A 16,777-nucleotide genomic window follows, 5' to 3' on the forward strand; every position below is an offset into this window, starting at 1 on the left:
GTGTCGTTAAATATTCATTCATTAATCTCTATGGATTATCACCAAACAATAAAACAACCACAACTATATGTTATTCTAAAAGAGGCAATGGTTTTGTTATTGAATAAATGTAAATTTAATAATTAAATAAAGATAATTTAATCAAATTTCTTTTAAAAAGTCTATGGTCAAGTAAAAGTTCTCGAAAAGTTCCATCAGAAGAAATATATCATGGCGTTACGTATTTTTGATAGAAAAAGCGAAATATATTAACAAAAAGCGAACGATATTGTCAAACATTAGGAAAGATTTATATAATAAATAGACCATTTCATGGTGGTTTTTTCGAATACGATTCGTATGTCAACAATTCGTAATTCGTGAAAATATTGTTTTCAGACATCACTCGCTGACATAAAAATCGTATTCGAAAAAACCCATGAAATAGCCTCTATATGGTGTATCTTACCACATCAAATCCCATAGACGACAATAGTAGCATATGTGTTTAAAGCTCCTACCTGCAGCGTATCAATCGACATAAACGCCACGGATATAAATACTACCACCACTCACCCTTAAAGTGAATCAGAAAAAATGGGGATCAAGGTTAGCGTCTCTGACTACCCTAGTTCCGCACAAAATTCGAGTACTTTTTTTTTTATATACAAGTACCCCATACATGTTTCAAGCAAAAGGCTACTTGACACAGTGGTACTAGATGAAATAAAATTGCATGTATTTTTTGCCCAAATGAACCTTTTTTTTTTACAACCAACACACTCACATTTATCACCAATCACAGGACTTGTGGTGTTCACGTCTCTTAAAAAGTTGGGTGCACCTCGAACTTTGACCCAGCCGGAAGTTATTTGGTTTAGTACTACCTATACTGATAACATGCATTTTTCAGTGTCTGGTGTATTCTGACATAAAGTGACAACCTCACTGAAACTGTTGTTTCTACAGTGCAACCTAATATAATGTACACCTCATAAGTCATATATATTGCATACAGTTTTGTACAAATGTAATATGTCATATTAAATAACAAAATGTTTTAAAATAAAACTCCTGAAGATATTTACTGTCAGTTGGGTTTGCTTACTCAGGTATATATGGAGAGACAACAAAGATAGTACCTCTACAGCTTTAAAGAATTTAATTAAAACACATGCACTCGATTGACACCTAGAATATGAAGACCTTAACAGGCACATTAAAGGAATATCAGTATTTAAAAAATGCTGTCTGAGGAAGGAAACACCAACATGACTGTACCTATATGAAGTAATGACTTATTGTCATGAAAATTAGTGATGGGAGGAAATCCTGTATGCTGGGTGTGGGTGTCTTCAAGTTACCAGGTGTGGAAATTTCAAATCCATCGGCCATGTTGATTTTCATAATGAACCATCAAAACCATTGGCAGCCACAAATATTCCTGACTATTTTATTTATAGCGAACTTTAGTTGGAGATTTTAATATTTGTTATATCTGGAATTATCATCCAGCTTTTACACTTTTTTTTAAAATTAATTCCAGTAAAAATAAAAACTATTTTTAAATGACATAATTATCGAACATCTATTTTGTTACATTAGTTTATAATCCAGATGAATACAATATGTATATTGGATGTATTCCTTCAGTCTGTAATCCAGTATTTTATTTAGCTAGTAACACTGGGTAATACAGGGTGTATAACACCAAATAAAATGCCATAGACGACCATTGTAACAAATGGGGCTATAACGGTTACATGCAACGTATCAATCAACATACGCACAACAAATATAAATTCTAGAATACCTCACCCTTGAAATTAATCACAGAAAATGGAGGTGGGGGGGGGGGGGGGTCAAGCTGCTAGTTTCTGAGATAACAGGAAGCGTCCTTCACAACAAGCTTATTTTTATGACATCCCACCTATGTTTCAAGCATCAGAATACGTGGTACACTAACACTGGTTCAAATCAAATCACAGCAAGTTTTTGGTCACATAAAACAACACTTTATTCCAACAAGTCCTGTCACAAATGTCACCAATGGCATTCGAGGAACCATGAAGTGCTGTATCAAAAGTTGGGTGCACCTCGAACTTTGACCTGGACGAGTTGCTATTTGGTAGACTACTACCTATAGCTTTAACAATAAAACAAATTATTAACTTACTCCAAGGCATATAATCAAATCTGAAAAAAATTGGTTGTGAATCTAGTAAAAACTTCAAATGAAAGCAAACTAAGAGATTATTTAAAACAAATTGATCTGGAGATCTAAATATATAGGTTTAACAATCTTATTGTTATGTATAAATAAAAACAGAAGGCACAAATTTAATTATGTCTTTGGTAAAAAAAATTGTTCAAATTTACTTAAAACCTACAAATTTGTCTAAAATATAATAAAAGAGAAACGTTATTGTGACACACACAAGATAAAGATAATTGATCATAAGTTTTTCTGCCGTGTATGAAACGTTATAACATGGAAAGAGAAATGTTTGAAGTTATGGGAACGAGCATAGTCCATGAAAAGGGCACACCTGCCATATGCAAATGAACCAGATCACTAGAGGGGGTCCAGAGCGAAGTTCAGACAGTCAGTAGCGAGTGTGTCCACCTTGAGCATTCATACAGGCCTGGCACCGTGGTCTCATTGAGGCTACTAAATGTTGGAGAAAATCCCTGGGAATGCCATTCCAGATCTGAGGAAGGATCAGCCATGTGTCTTGGCGAGGGGTTGTCACGGGTGGTCGGCCACTACAGGGACGGTCCCTGACGTGTGACGTCACGCTGTGAGGTCCCAGATTCAAGCATCCCTATGACTCGCCATCTGGCACTTTCACTGAGGCGTGGCATGAAGAAATTGCATCAAACAGTTCACTAATGGTGTTTTTCTTACTTCTGGACGTCGGAAGGCTGCACAGAGTGGCAGTGATTTGCGACTGAATGTCTGGCCTTTTATGGTGAACACTGGACAGTATTTCTCCCGAATATTCCATGTTTCTTGCACAAGCATGCAATCGCTGCAACAACTGCTTGGTTGCATTTCTTCGAGCTGTTTCGTGCACATTTTCTCTGGTTTACATCCATAAATCCATTCACAAATTTATTACTCCAAACAATCCATGTCACAATAAATTTTGCCTTTTAGTATATAACTTAGCACCCCATAAATATGTTACAATGACAATAAAAATCGCGTTCTTTACAAATTTGAGTTTTCAGAATTTCAAACATGAAAAATTAACTATGTTAATGGAAACTAAATACATTAACCCACTATTGGCACATAAAACTATTTCTAAATGACATAATTACCCGAACATCTATTTTGTTACATTATTTTCTAATTCAGATGAATATAATATGTATATTGGATGTATTCCTTCAATCTGTAATCCAGCATTTTATTTAGCTAGTAACATTGGGTAATACAGGGTGTATAACAAACGTTGGCTACACCTCGAATTTTGACTCAACCGGAAGTTATTTAGTTAGTACTACGTTTATATATTATCACACACACACACACACACACACACACACACACACACACACACACACACACACACACACACACCCTTGGCAATCATGTAATAGGCCATGACCGATATAGAGGCAAGTTCATGTTGTTGTTATTTTGTTTGTTTTTCCGAATACGAGTTTTATGTCAACGAAGTGATGTGTGAAAACCGTAGTTTCACGAATCTATTCATTTATTTATATTTTTGTTTATTTCTGGGTTTTCCTGGAAGATACCGTCAAAGGTTTTTGATACACAGACATTTAATCGGAGTGCAGCTTCCGCCGAGTCCAGTTTGGTCTGTAAAACAAAAATTAGCCAGACATAGGGATTTTTCTTCCAACATATCCCACGACTAGTATATCAAAGGCCTTGGTGTGTGCTATCCTATCTGTGGGATGGTGCATACACAATATTCCTTTCTACTAATGCAAACATGTTTCCTCTCTAAGAATATATGTAAAACATATCAAATGATTGACATGTTTATAACGACGCACTCAACACATTTTACTTACGGTTATATGGCCTCAGACATATGGTTACGGGCCACATAGATAATGAGAGAGGAAACCCGCTTTCGCCACTTCATGGGCTACTCTTCTCGATTAGCAGCAAGGGTTATTTTATATCCACTATCCCACAGACAGGCTAGTACATACCACGGCCTTTGAGGGTGTATACTACCAAATCAAATCCCATAGACGACAATAGTAACATATGTGTCTAAAACTCCTACCTGCAGCGTATCAATCAACATAAACGCCACGGATATAAATACTACCACCCCTCACACTTAAAGTGAATCAGAAAAAAATTGGGGGTCAAGCTGCTTGTTTCTGAGATAACGGGTAGCGTCTATGACTACCCTAGTTCCGCACAAAATTCGAGTACTTTTTTTTACAGGTACCCCATACATGTTTCACGCACAAGGCTACTTGACACATTGGTACTTGATGAAATAAAATTGCATATTGTTTTTACCCAGATGAAACTATTATTTTTTACAACCAACACACTCACATTTATAACCAATCACAGGACTTGTGGTGTTCACTTCTCTATCAAAAGTTGGGTGCACCTCGAACTTTGACCCAGCCGGAAGTTATTTGGTTTAGTACTACCTATACTGATAACATGCATTTTTCAAAAAGTGTCCAGCTATGTGTCTTTATGACTACCAGTGTCTGGTGTATTCTGACATAAACTGACAACCTCACTGAAACTGTTGTTTCTACAGTGCAACCTAATATAATGTACACCTCAAAAGGCATATATATTGCACACAGTTTTGTACAAATGCAATATGTCATATTAAACAACAAAATGTTTTAAAATAAAACTCCTGAAGATATTTACTTTCAGTTGGGTGTGTGTACTCAGGTATATATGTAGAGACAACAAAGATAGTCAGAGTACCTCAACCCTTTTAAAGAATTCCATTAAAACACATGCACTTGATTGACCCCTAGATTATGAAGACCTTAACAGGCACATCAAAGAAATATCAGTATTAAAAAAATGCACTGTTTGAGGAAGGAAACACCAACATGACTGTACCTGTATGAAATAACGACTTCATGTCCTGAACATTAGTGTTGGGAGGAAATCCTGTATGCTGGGTGTGGGTGTCTTCAAGTTACCAGGTGTGGGAATTTCAAATCCTTGGGCCATACTGATTTTCATAATGAATCATCAAAACCATTGCCAGCCACCAATATTCCTGACTATATTTTATTTATAGCCTACTGTAGTTGGAGGTTTTAATAGTTGTGATATCTGGAATTATCATGTAGGTTTCACACATTTATTTTTGATTAATTACTAAAAAAAAAGCTATTTTTAAATGACAAAATTATCCGAACATCTATTTTCTTGCATTATTTTCTAATCCAGATCAATGCAATATGTATATTGGATGTATTCCTACAATCTGTAATTCAGCATTTTATTTAGCTAGTAACATTAGGTAATACAGCTTTAACAATAAAATAAATTATCAACTTAATCCAAGGCAGATAATCAAATCTGAAACAAATTGGTTCTGAATCTAGTATAAACTCAAAATGCTCTTCATGAGAGCTAACGAAGTGATTATTAAGAAAATAAAAATTGATCTGGAGATCTAAATATATGTTTAACAACCTTATTGCTATGTATAAATAAGAACAGAAGGCAAAATAGTGACAACAAATTTAATTATGTTTTTGGTAAAGTTTTTCTTCAAATTTACTTTAAATTTGGCATAAAACTACAAATTTGTCTAAAATATACCTTAGCACCCTATAAATATCTCAATATAACAATAAAAATCAAGTTCTTTACAAATTTGAGTTTTCAGAATTTCAAACATGAAAAATTAACTATGTTAATGGAAACTAAAGACATTAACCCACTATTGGCAAATGCTATTTTTAATATAAAAATAAATTGCTATTGAAATCTTAGTTCAGGTTGCCTATATATAATACCATATTTAAGAGCGGTTGTATATGGCAAGTCAAATACCATGTAAAAAGACATTATTGAAATCTTTACAGTATGAATTATAGGCCAAAACAAACTTTTCCTCAGTGCTAACTTTGATTCAAACTCCGTTCAGAGCCATGTACAGAGATTATTGTCAAGGTCAAGGTCATTGTGAACTTGCATGATCGAGTGATGGCTAATTAATCAACCAGTATAATTTAATTAAATAAAATAACAAAATTATAATATTTTGTATTATGCACTGAACATGTGCTATAGGGTGTATACTACCAAATCAAATCCCATAGACGACAATAGTAACATATGTGGCTAAAACTCCTACCTGCAGCGTATCAATCAACATAAACGCCACGGATATAAATACTACCACAAAATTCGAGTACTTTTTTTAACAGGTACCCCATACATGTTTCACGCACAAGGCTACTTGACACATTGGTACTTGATGAAATAAAATTGCATATTGTTTTTACCCAGATGAAACTATTATTTTTTACAACCAACACACTCACATTTATAACCAATCACAGGACTTGTGGTGTTCACTTCTCTATCAAAAGTTGGGTGCACCTCGAACTTTGACCCAGCCGGAAGTTATTTGGTTTAGTACTACCTTGATATACCAGTCGTGGTGCACTGGCTGGAACAAGAAATAGCCCAATGGGACCACCGACGGGGATCGATCCCAGACCGACCGCGTGTCGAGCGAGCGTTTTACCACGGGGCTACGTCCCGCCCCCTATAGTCGATTATTACTAAATCGATGTGTTCTAGTGGTGTTGTTAAACAAAACAAACGTAATAACTTTTCCAACATATCCGTCTTGTCACTGTAAAATATTGTTATTGTATGTTCCTCATCTGCCGTTGTGTAACGGCCTGAGCGTAATAAAGTTCTGTCCTGTTCTGTTCTGACGGTTTGTGATCACGTGGAATTGTTAACAACCGTAAAATACCCTTAACATAGATCATCCGGTTTCACCTTATTCACACGACGTGCCATCCATCGATTTGTTTTACCTTAATTAGTTAGGGCGATGAAATAAGAGCGGTTTCCTTCCGAAAATAGCTCTAAAATTTACATAAACGGATGACGTGACATAACTTTCATCAATACAGTTAACGATCTATCTGTGAATAACTAAAACACACGAACTTATTAACACTGCAGATATGTTTTTGTGTTCCATTGGTATGACAGTTATTGAATCGAGAGTCTAGAATGGAGCTTTAAAATATACGCAACCGTTCACCTTTCTCAAAAGCAAAATAACCGAACTGTGTGCGTCGTTAAATAAAACCTGAATTTCGTGATTGGCTTTTCATTTTCGTTCTACGTGCTAGTCGTATTAGATGCGGTAGCAACAATGCTTTGAAACATATTTCTGCATGTCTCTTTTCAAACAGATGTTTATCTATCACCAAATATTGAATTATGAAACCTTACGGAGCGTTTTTCCAGGATGTTTATTCACGTTCAGTCCTTTAATAACAGAAGAAACTGTGACATGTATTTATTGTTTCAACTCTTTGCTGTGTCAACAGTTCTAGAATTGGTAAAGTCTTTAAGCTGTGCGGAGGATTCCACCTTTATAAAAGACAAATCGTTTTCCAATTTACGGATACTAGAGGGCGGAATACGTAACCACGATGGTGTTGAAAATCAAGCAAGTTGCTCTTTGAAATGTGAAAGACGTTCTGATTGCAGATCGTTCTTTTTCAACAAGAATACTGCTAAGTGCCAAATTAATTCTGTGATTTACCTTTCTAAAGATGGATCAGAAGTGGATGAAGGAGCTGCATTCTTCAGGAAAAAAATGGGTAAGAAAGATCTGCCGTTTAACTGTCTTAAAATTGAAGTTTCTAGAGGAATGACCGAGTTCCTGAAAAATAAAGTATTTTTGTTTGTTTGTTTTGTTTAACGACATCACTGGAGCACATTGATTTATTGATCATCGGCTATTGGATGTCAAACATATGGTCATTTTTGACACAGACATAGAGAGGAAACCCGGATCATTTTTTCATTAGTAACAAGGGATCTTTTATATGCACCATCCCACATACAGGGCAACTCATACCACGGTCTTTGATAAACCAGTCGTGGTGCACTGGCTGGAACGAGAAATGGTCCAATGGGCACAACGACGAGGATCGATCCTAGACCGACCGCGCATCAGGCGTGCGCTTTACCACTGGGCTACGTCCCGCCCCAACCTGAAAACTAATGGAGACAAGACTCGCTAGTGCCTAGTCTCATTATGTTTCAGGATCGGAGATATACGAGGATATTTCCATACTTTAAATATACTAACAACAATAATATATATTTCTAGGGGAATGACCGAGTTCCTAAAAACTAATGGAGACAAGACCCGCTAGGGCCGAGTCATTATGTTTCAGGATTGGAGAGTTACGAGGATATTTCCATACTTAAAATATGCCAACAATAATTATATGTGTAAGTAAATGTATCGTGGTACCAGGTGCTTGGACCTTTTGATTACAATCTAGCGGTCAGGTGCATCTCAGTATTATTGGAAGGTAGTCGACAGATTTAATCTAACTGAAATCAGTTCTACTTGACTGCCAGTAGTTATAGACCAGTGGAGCTGATTTCAGTCAGATTGGGACATGTTCAGTGGTTTATCAGTGCAGGTGTATTTTATTAAATGTCTTATCGCTAAGGTTTAACGTCGATGACCCGGGTACAGACGACAGCTATAAGACACGGTTAATGGTTAGTGATACAAAAGTCGTGGTTAGTGGCAGCCTTAAAATAAACGGTTTAAGTGCCGTACCACCGATGCTGATCTTTTGATTCTTATTCATAAAGTGTGAAAAGAGGAACACATTTTTTATTTATAATTAAATAAAGTGTATTGCCTTTTTAAATAATACTCAATACGATTATGTTTAATGGCCAGCATATTAGTAATTAAGTTTGTCAACAGCACTCACAACAAGATATTTTATAATGTCTTGCAAATACATGTGGGAGTTGGGGGTGGGGTGTGTGTGTGTGTGGGGGGGGGGTGCTTTCAAACTCAAACCGTCTATTTTTGGTTCAGACATTTCAAAGTAAATAATTTTCCCAAGAACTTACATTATGCCTCCGTAATATACTTCGACATCTATTTGTTTAATGCCAAACACTGGCCAACCATTAAAGCCCTTGACAAAAGTAAGGATTCTCTAGCATTCAGATATATTATTAAGTTTCTACAATCTCACTTTCGCGTCTCCGTGCTCTACAATATACATGTAGCTGGAACACCCATGTTAAAAAGGGCCTAAACTTGAACAAATTGCAACATCATTTATTTTTGTTGTAACTTACTCTCAAAGCCATCCCATCTTAGAGAACATATATCAAATATAAATTAATTTGCATAAATTAAACATGGCCGCCACATGGGATTTTAAAAACAGAATAGTAGTATACACAGGTGTGTGTGTGTGTGTGTGTGTGTGTGTGTGTGTGTGTGTGTGTGTGTACCAATATAAGATTTATTTAGTAAATGATGTGTTAAATGCATTGTATTTTATCTGTATTAACTGATGATTTCGAAATGTCTGCCTTAATTTATAATTTAAAATGGTTATAATGTTTCAAAATGGCCGTCAATAGTTCGGTTTGAAATAAAGGTTCCATAAAGGTCCTAAGTGATGTAAGAAATTGGTAATGTTATAACATAATTGAATTTTGTTGTAGGTTACTCTCAAATCCATCTGAGACAACATGTAATAAAATGTAGATTGATGTAGGTGGAGAAATTTACCAATTTACATAAATTAAATATGGCAGCCACATGCAATGTTTTCAATTTACGCATTCCCAGTCTGGAGCTCCACGCGGTAAGACGTGTTTGTTTCGCTTGTGCACACAGCACGTGCTTTCGTGTGCTCGACTTGGGGGTCCTTCATTTCGTTGTTTTTGTCAGTGAAATGAAGTTTTCTACTGGGATGTATGCGGCCATTGGAACTGATTGAACGCTGGAACGCTTCTCGTTTCGACAGCCTGCACCACCAGGTTGGATTCTTTTTTAGCGAGATTCCTTGCCTCCACGTCATTTCTCCGTCTGACTGTCGACTTGGGTTTTTTCGTGACTCGTATGACGGCCATTCTGCAGAACGCCACAGTTGTTCGCGTTTAGTCTCTACATATCCGATCCTGTCCAAGCAGCACTGGAAGATTGACCGCCCCACTCTAAGAAGAAATAGGAAGCGGGGTCGGCCCCTACTACTCTTTTTCTAGACTTTACCTTGCCGTATAGTGATACCATCTCGTATCCTCCGGAGTCGGGCCCGTCCGCACCACTATACCAACCCATAACGACTGGACTATACCCTAGTCTGATACTCTCTCTCGTTCAGACGGATCCGGCTTTTCAAGATCTGTATTTCAGCACAGCACTACACCTTCAACGTCTATCGACTGTCAATCTAGGGGTTTTCTTGACGGGATGCAACCCATCTCGTCCCTTTAAGCTGTGCACCCAAACGGCCTTAACGTGTGGACATATCGATCGGACTTTAAACTTTTAGATCTGCGTTCAAACTTTTATGTCTTAATTACTACTTTTTTGTTTAATATTAATAAATAGTCCGATCCTCTCTTCTTTCTCTTATTTAATTTTGGATTGTCCTTCTAAAATGCTCCAAACTATATAAATATTCGGCCGAGCAGTCAATTCTTTTTATTTTTGGCTTGTAACCTTTTTTTTTCATTTTATTTACTCTATTAACTTTTTTACTAATTGTTGTTTTCAATTCTGGCCATTTTCAACCACCCCCTCCATCCCGAGTCAGGCCACCGATCTTATCGTAGGTCGGACTCGGGATGGGCGTGTTCGAAACCCTAGTGGTATATGGGCACGTTAAACTAGTTATCATCATCATCATCAATGTACGTGTGCTGATAAAAGATATATTTAGTAAATGATGTTTTAAATGTACTGTGTTATTTGTGTAATAATCTTCGTAATGACTTTGAAAAGTCTCCTTTAATTTATAATTTAAGATTTTTCAAGATGGCAGCCAACATTTCCATTGAAATAACAATTCCTTAAAATGTGAACGTGATCGGATATCGTGGTAATCTATATAATCGATCGCTATTATTTAAGTTTAAAACATAGTAAGTGAAGCAATACGTCTCATTATTGATTAATTGATATGTTCCATGTAGCATAACATGGTCTGACAGTTCATCAATTAAACTATTTTATGACAACAAAACCGAAATTTCTACACACAATACATTTCTATTTATTACATGCATCCATCCATTCTATTCCCGGATATTTCCACGTGCAACACTGTGTGACATAGTCTGTTTTACCCCCACTGCAGTGTAATGGCGCGGTAAAAATCAATTTGCCCTGAAATGGGTTTAGATCACCTTCATTTTCGCCTAATGACTATCGATAGCGTAAAATTACACAACTGTTGGGAAACCAGTCGCCAAGTTACTCTGTATCATTCAGCAAATTATTAGTTTCATATAGTAAAAGACATAGTAGAAAGATGTGTAACCTCCAGAATCAGTTTTAAAACTAATTATGTCCCATAGTGAAGAAGACGCAATATCACCTGTTTGACAAATATGGGAATTGTCGTTTGTAGATGGATCTGATTTATATTCATCAAACGCTAATTTTGCATAACAAAGCACACTTGGCATTCCTGGAGTACGGCTGTATCACCCCCTCGTCCAACAAACCAATTCCGAATAATAAAACCAGTAACAGATTCAAAATGATATCAACACAAGACAAAATTCAAATGATGTTTTGACAAGGTCGTGACAATAGATAGACAGACAGACAGACAGATAGATAGACAGATAAATAGAATATATGTTTAACGACACACTAGCACGAAAAATACATCGGTTACTGGGTGTTAAACTATGGTAAAGGCAATGGTCGTGACAAAGTGCTTTGTCTATAGATGATTGGTACTTCCCAGCAAAAGACACGTTTCCTACTTTGTCTTTAGGGGGACTGTAGACAGGTTTGACAAATCTCAACATGAACAGTACAGAACAACAGATATTTAGACTGTTGTAATATGGCATGTCCTCATGAGTAACTGTTAAAACAATGATGATGTCAGGTGTTTGCAAAACGTGAGCATACCTTCCCACACCAGTGGTACAATGCCTGAGGGCCAATAGCTGTGATGTTGGTTGTTTTAATCTAAACACTAAAACATATGTAGAAGCAGGCGCGGATTCAGACTTTTCTGTAAGGGGTTTGGCGCCAGAATTGTTTGCAGGGGGGGGGGGGGAGAGGGGTGTCGCGCTGGGGTGTCATTAAACATTCAGTCATTCATTTATTCATTCACTTCACTCACTCACTCATTCATTAAATAAGTAAACCAAAACAATTTTCCTGACCCCTTCGACCTCCTCTGGATCTGTGCCCGAGAAGGTGTTTATCAAAAAGATAAAAAAAGTATGTATATTCAAAATATATATGGAACATTCAGTCAGACATCAACTTATACATGGATATATTACATGGGGTGTATGCTTTAAAAGCTACAAAATATTCGAAAAGAAATAAGATTTGGCCGCCATTTTGAATAAATTAAAGTTACGGATATAGAATGTGGTCATAGACCAAAACTTCCACCAGATTCATCTTCAGTGACTAAAAGGGCCATGAAAAATGACATGGCATAATTATTTAATGTAGAAAACGTTTTTAATTGCCCAAGTATAACATCAACTTAAATCGGTAGAATTCAAAATTAATAGCGGGCTTAATTATAATATATAACTTATGTCACTTTTGGAACTAAATTATTAAATTATATTTATAGGCTATCTTTGACAATATTAGTAACACTAACAAAAGTGCATCGGTTGTGTATATTTACATATATGTGCAATTTGGTGGAATATTGGTAGCCATTTTGGATAAAGGCAAACATCTTGAATGTTATTTTTCATCCATATATCTCTGAATGCATTTTAAATAATACGTGTTAATACATTTAAGTTATAAAAATTCTATTTATATGTATTTGTTCATTGAATCTTTAGAAAAGTTTGACATTTTTTGAATATACAAGTCATGGCGGCCAGTTTGAAATTAAGCAAACTAGTTTGACATTGTTTGAATATACAAGTCATGGCGGCCAGTTTGAAATTAAGCCAACTAGTTTGACATTGTTTGAATATACAAGTCATGGCGGCCAGTTTGAAATTAAGCCAACTAGCATGTATTCCCCGCATACATCAATGTACATATTTGATGTTGTCCAAGGAGGGCTCAGGGGACAGTTGCAATAAAAATAACTTCTGTTGCAATTTGTTCTAGGTCAAACTGGGATGTGAACCCGAAAATATGTCTTTTTATCGATATTATATTTTTGGGGTATCCAGTCATGTTGGTATCACGGGCAATGAAAGGTCACATTCTGCTGTGAAGTCTTCCTTGAATGTGACGCATGCCAATGACCCCAACAGTGATTTTAAACATCTTATTAATCAATATAATTAGACCGAAATAAATAAATAAAAGAACACTAAATTTCAGTCACTATTAGCGTAATATCGTTCTCTTACACACCTGTTGGCGAGAACATCATTCGTTATTTTTTATAATACATATTATAGTGCAAACACACAAGTGCAATAACATTTTAAAGACATACGACTGGCTGCTCGTAGGTGATGACCAGGTCACCAATGCCAATAATAAACGTTTTAAAAGAGTACAAAGTAATATGGGAATGAATGTCAGTAATGTGAGATAGAAGGTCAATAACACGATACATTTCCTATAGACGGTGCAGGAAGCATGCAATTGACCTGTGTCATGCTCGCGTCAGTCATTGATATCTGATATAACGCAAAACCACATTGTCGTAACATTTGGAGAATTGATTTAATTATTGAATGGTGAGTCCTATAATTACCAAATGTTGCAGGATTGTTCACAATTCACTCTAGTCCATTGTGAGTAAGTGATAGGACACACCACCAAGGTCAAGGTCATCTGGAGTCAATACCGGGTGTGGCCTCCGCGAGTGTTGACAACTGCCTGGCACCGCCTGCCCATTGAAGCAACCAGAGTACGGATGACGTCCCGGGGGATGGTGGCCCACTCGGCCTGCAAGGCTGCTGCCAGCTCGGGCAGGGTTTGGGGCTGTGGTTGTCGCTGTTGGAGGCGTCGGTCCAACTCGTCCCATAGATGCTCAATTGGGTTCAAATCCGGTGATGTCGATGGCCAAGGAAGGACATTAATGTTGTTGTTCTGTAGGAAAGCCGTTGTGAGACGTGCTGTGTGAGGCCTGGCGTTGTCATGTTGGAACACTGCGTTGGCGTTGGCCATAACTGGAACGATGTGTGGCCGGAGGATCTGGTCAGTGTAGCCCTGTGCATTCAGGTTGCCCTGCACGTGGACCAGGTCAGTTCTGCCAGTGTGTGAGATGGCTGCCCACACCATGACACTACCCCCGCCGAATCTGTCCACTTCCTGCACGCAGTTTGCCGCATAACGTTCACCACGACGCCTATACACGCGACATCTTCCATCATGACGTCGGAGCAGAAATCGGGACTCGTCACTGAACCACACCTGTCTCCATCGCAGTTGAGGCCATTGTCGATGAATCTGGCACCACTGCAGTCGGAGTCGACGGTGTTGTGGTGTTAAGATGACACCTCGAACTGGACGTCTGGCACGAATTCCTACCTCACGTAGGCGGTTCCGTACGGTCTGGTCGGATATCCTGCGCAAACCTGGTATTGCTGCGGCTGTGGAGGTGGCAGTAGTCAATCGTTCCCGAAGGTGGCGTACCCGGATGTAGCGGTCCTGCCCGGGGGTAGTGACCCGTGGTCGACCGGATCTAGGGAGGTCACGTGTTGATCCATGTTGCTGGTAACGGTCCCACAGTCTGGAGATGGTGCTTGGGGACACATGAAATGCCCTGGCAACGGCCGTTCTGGATTCGCCTGCGTCTAGTCGGCCGATGGCGTTGTTTCTCTGCGGTTCACTGAGACGTGGCATGTCCTGGATTGTCAACTGTCGGCCAGATACAGAGGCCAGGCAAGCGAACACCCTGCACTTTTATACTGTCGGTGTTCATGTTGCACGTGCAGACAACGCACGTGCAGTGGTGACATGGTTTGCACGTGGCTGCGTTTTTGCGAATATTCACATTTTGGAACTTTATTGTACAGTAGCTGCGTTTTATCGAATGTAACCGTGGGAATGTGTTTGGGACATGCAATGACCTTATATTCACAAAGCATGAACCGGTAGGAAACATAAAATCGGAGTTATAACCCATTTGTACCCTTTTGCGTTTCTTTTTTTGAAGAGTATATATAGAGGTCATTATCAGAGTGTGTTTTGATATCGTCATATCATCAGGAATATTCAGTTGTGTTATGCGAGCCCGTCAAGGGTAATAATCAATAAACAATGGGGGGTTTTAAATTGTAAACTATATGTCATGCATCTGTAATTCCAGTCAACCATTAATCGATATTCAAATGACGTATGAATATGTGATGCAGGAACGACGTCAGATATCCTAACATAAAAATAAACTAGTGCATCACATAGAGGTTTTCTGTTTGTTGGTTTTGTTTTTGTTTGGGGGGTTTTTGGGGGGTGGGGGTTTGGGGGGTGGGGGTGTTGTTTCAGAACGCTGAACAACTTTCAATGTAAAGTTGCTACTGACATTTTTTGCTTTAATGCATACGTCAATTTTGGAGTGGCGCCGTAGTACGTTTGGTTACATGTCAATAAATTTAGTGCCGCGACCTCATTAACTTACATGTAATTTGCAAAGTTATCAAATTCTGAAAGTATGTGCTATGAAACAAATCACATACATGTACTTTTATTAAATTGGATGCAATACCTATTATATAATAAATTCATTTATTCTGAATAAGGATCTTCCACCTCAGTGTGGACCCTGTCAGTGTACATTGAAGGCAACACACCACCATTTGTCGTGTCGTTACTTGTAGCATCTTAATATTTCTCGTTCTAGCCAGTGCACCATAAAGAAAGAATGAATGAATGTTTAACGACACCCCAGCACGAAAAATGCACCGGCTACTGAGTGTCAAACTATGGTAAATACAAAACTAAAGTGATGAGCAACATCATTATAAATATTCAACAGTTATTCAGTGCACCACAACTTGTATATCAAAGGTCGTGGTATTGGTTATTATGGTGCATATAATGAAAAAAAGTAGTGTGCTTCCTCTCTAAGACTATATGTCAAACTTACCAAATGTTTGACATCCAATAGCCGATGCTAATTAAATCAATGTTGATGTTGCTTTAGTGATGTCGTTAAAACAAACTTTAACTTTTAATATGAAAAAGAGTCCGAAAAATGAGCAATATATGAAAAGAGACATGAAGAAAATATATATTAAAAACATATATTGAAGAAATATACTGAGAAAAAATTCACTATAAAACGGTTTTATTTTAATTTTTCTTTCTAACAGAGTGTCCTGCACTGCCGTCAGTACCAAACTCTCAACCAGAGTTTGACGTGAACTCTGCCCCTAACGCCACAGGGACGGTACTGAAGTATACGTGCAATGTTGGGTACTCGCCACAGGGGAGTGTCAGGTGTCAAGTAGACGGCACGTGGACTCAGATGTCCTGCACTGAAGGTTCGAATTTTTAATATTAATTTAGTTTTTAGTTTTAATATATTACTTCTTTAGGAAGGACAGCTTGATGTCTTATGATGACATATGAAGCAACTACTGTTAACACTACTA

General features: G+C 37.6%; 1 protein-coding gene across 1 annotated transcript in view; it reads left to right on the plus strand.

Moving 5' to 3' along the window:
• Window positions 1-7,454: 7,454 nt before the first annotated feature.
• The window catches only part of LOC121381721, an 11,389-nt gene continuing 2,066 nt past the window's right edge, over window positions 7,455-16,777 (plus strand). The window contains exons 1-2 of the mRNA XM_041511068.1: window positions 7,455-7,821; window positions 16,496-16,666. Coding sequence (XP_041367002.1) covers window positions 7,464-7,821; window positions 16,496-16,666 — 529 coding nt within the window. The 5' untranslated portion in view covers window positions 7,455-7,463. The remainder of the gene's footprint in view (window positions 7,822-16,495; window positions 16,667-16,777) is intronic.

The sequence above is a fragment of the Gigantopelta aegis genome, chromosome 9 (assembly GCF_016097555.1).
Source record: "Gigantopelta aegis isolate Gae_Host chromosome 9, Gae_host_genome, whole genome shotgun sequence".
In the NCBI taxonomy this organism is placed as follows: domain Eukaryota; kingdom Metazoa; phylum Mollusca; class Gastropoda; order Neomphalida; family Peltospiridae; genus Gigantopelta; species Gigantopelta aegis.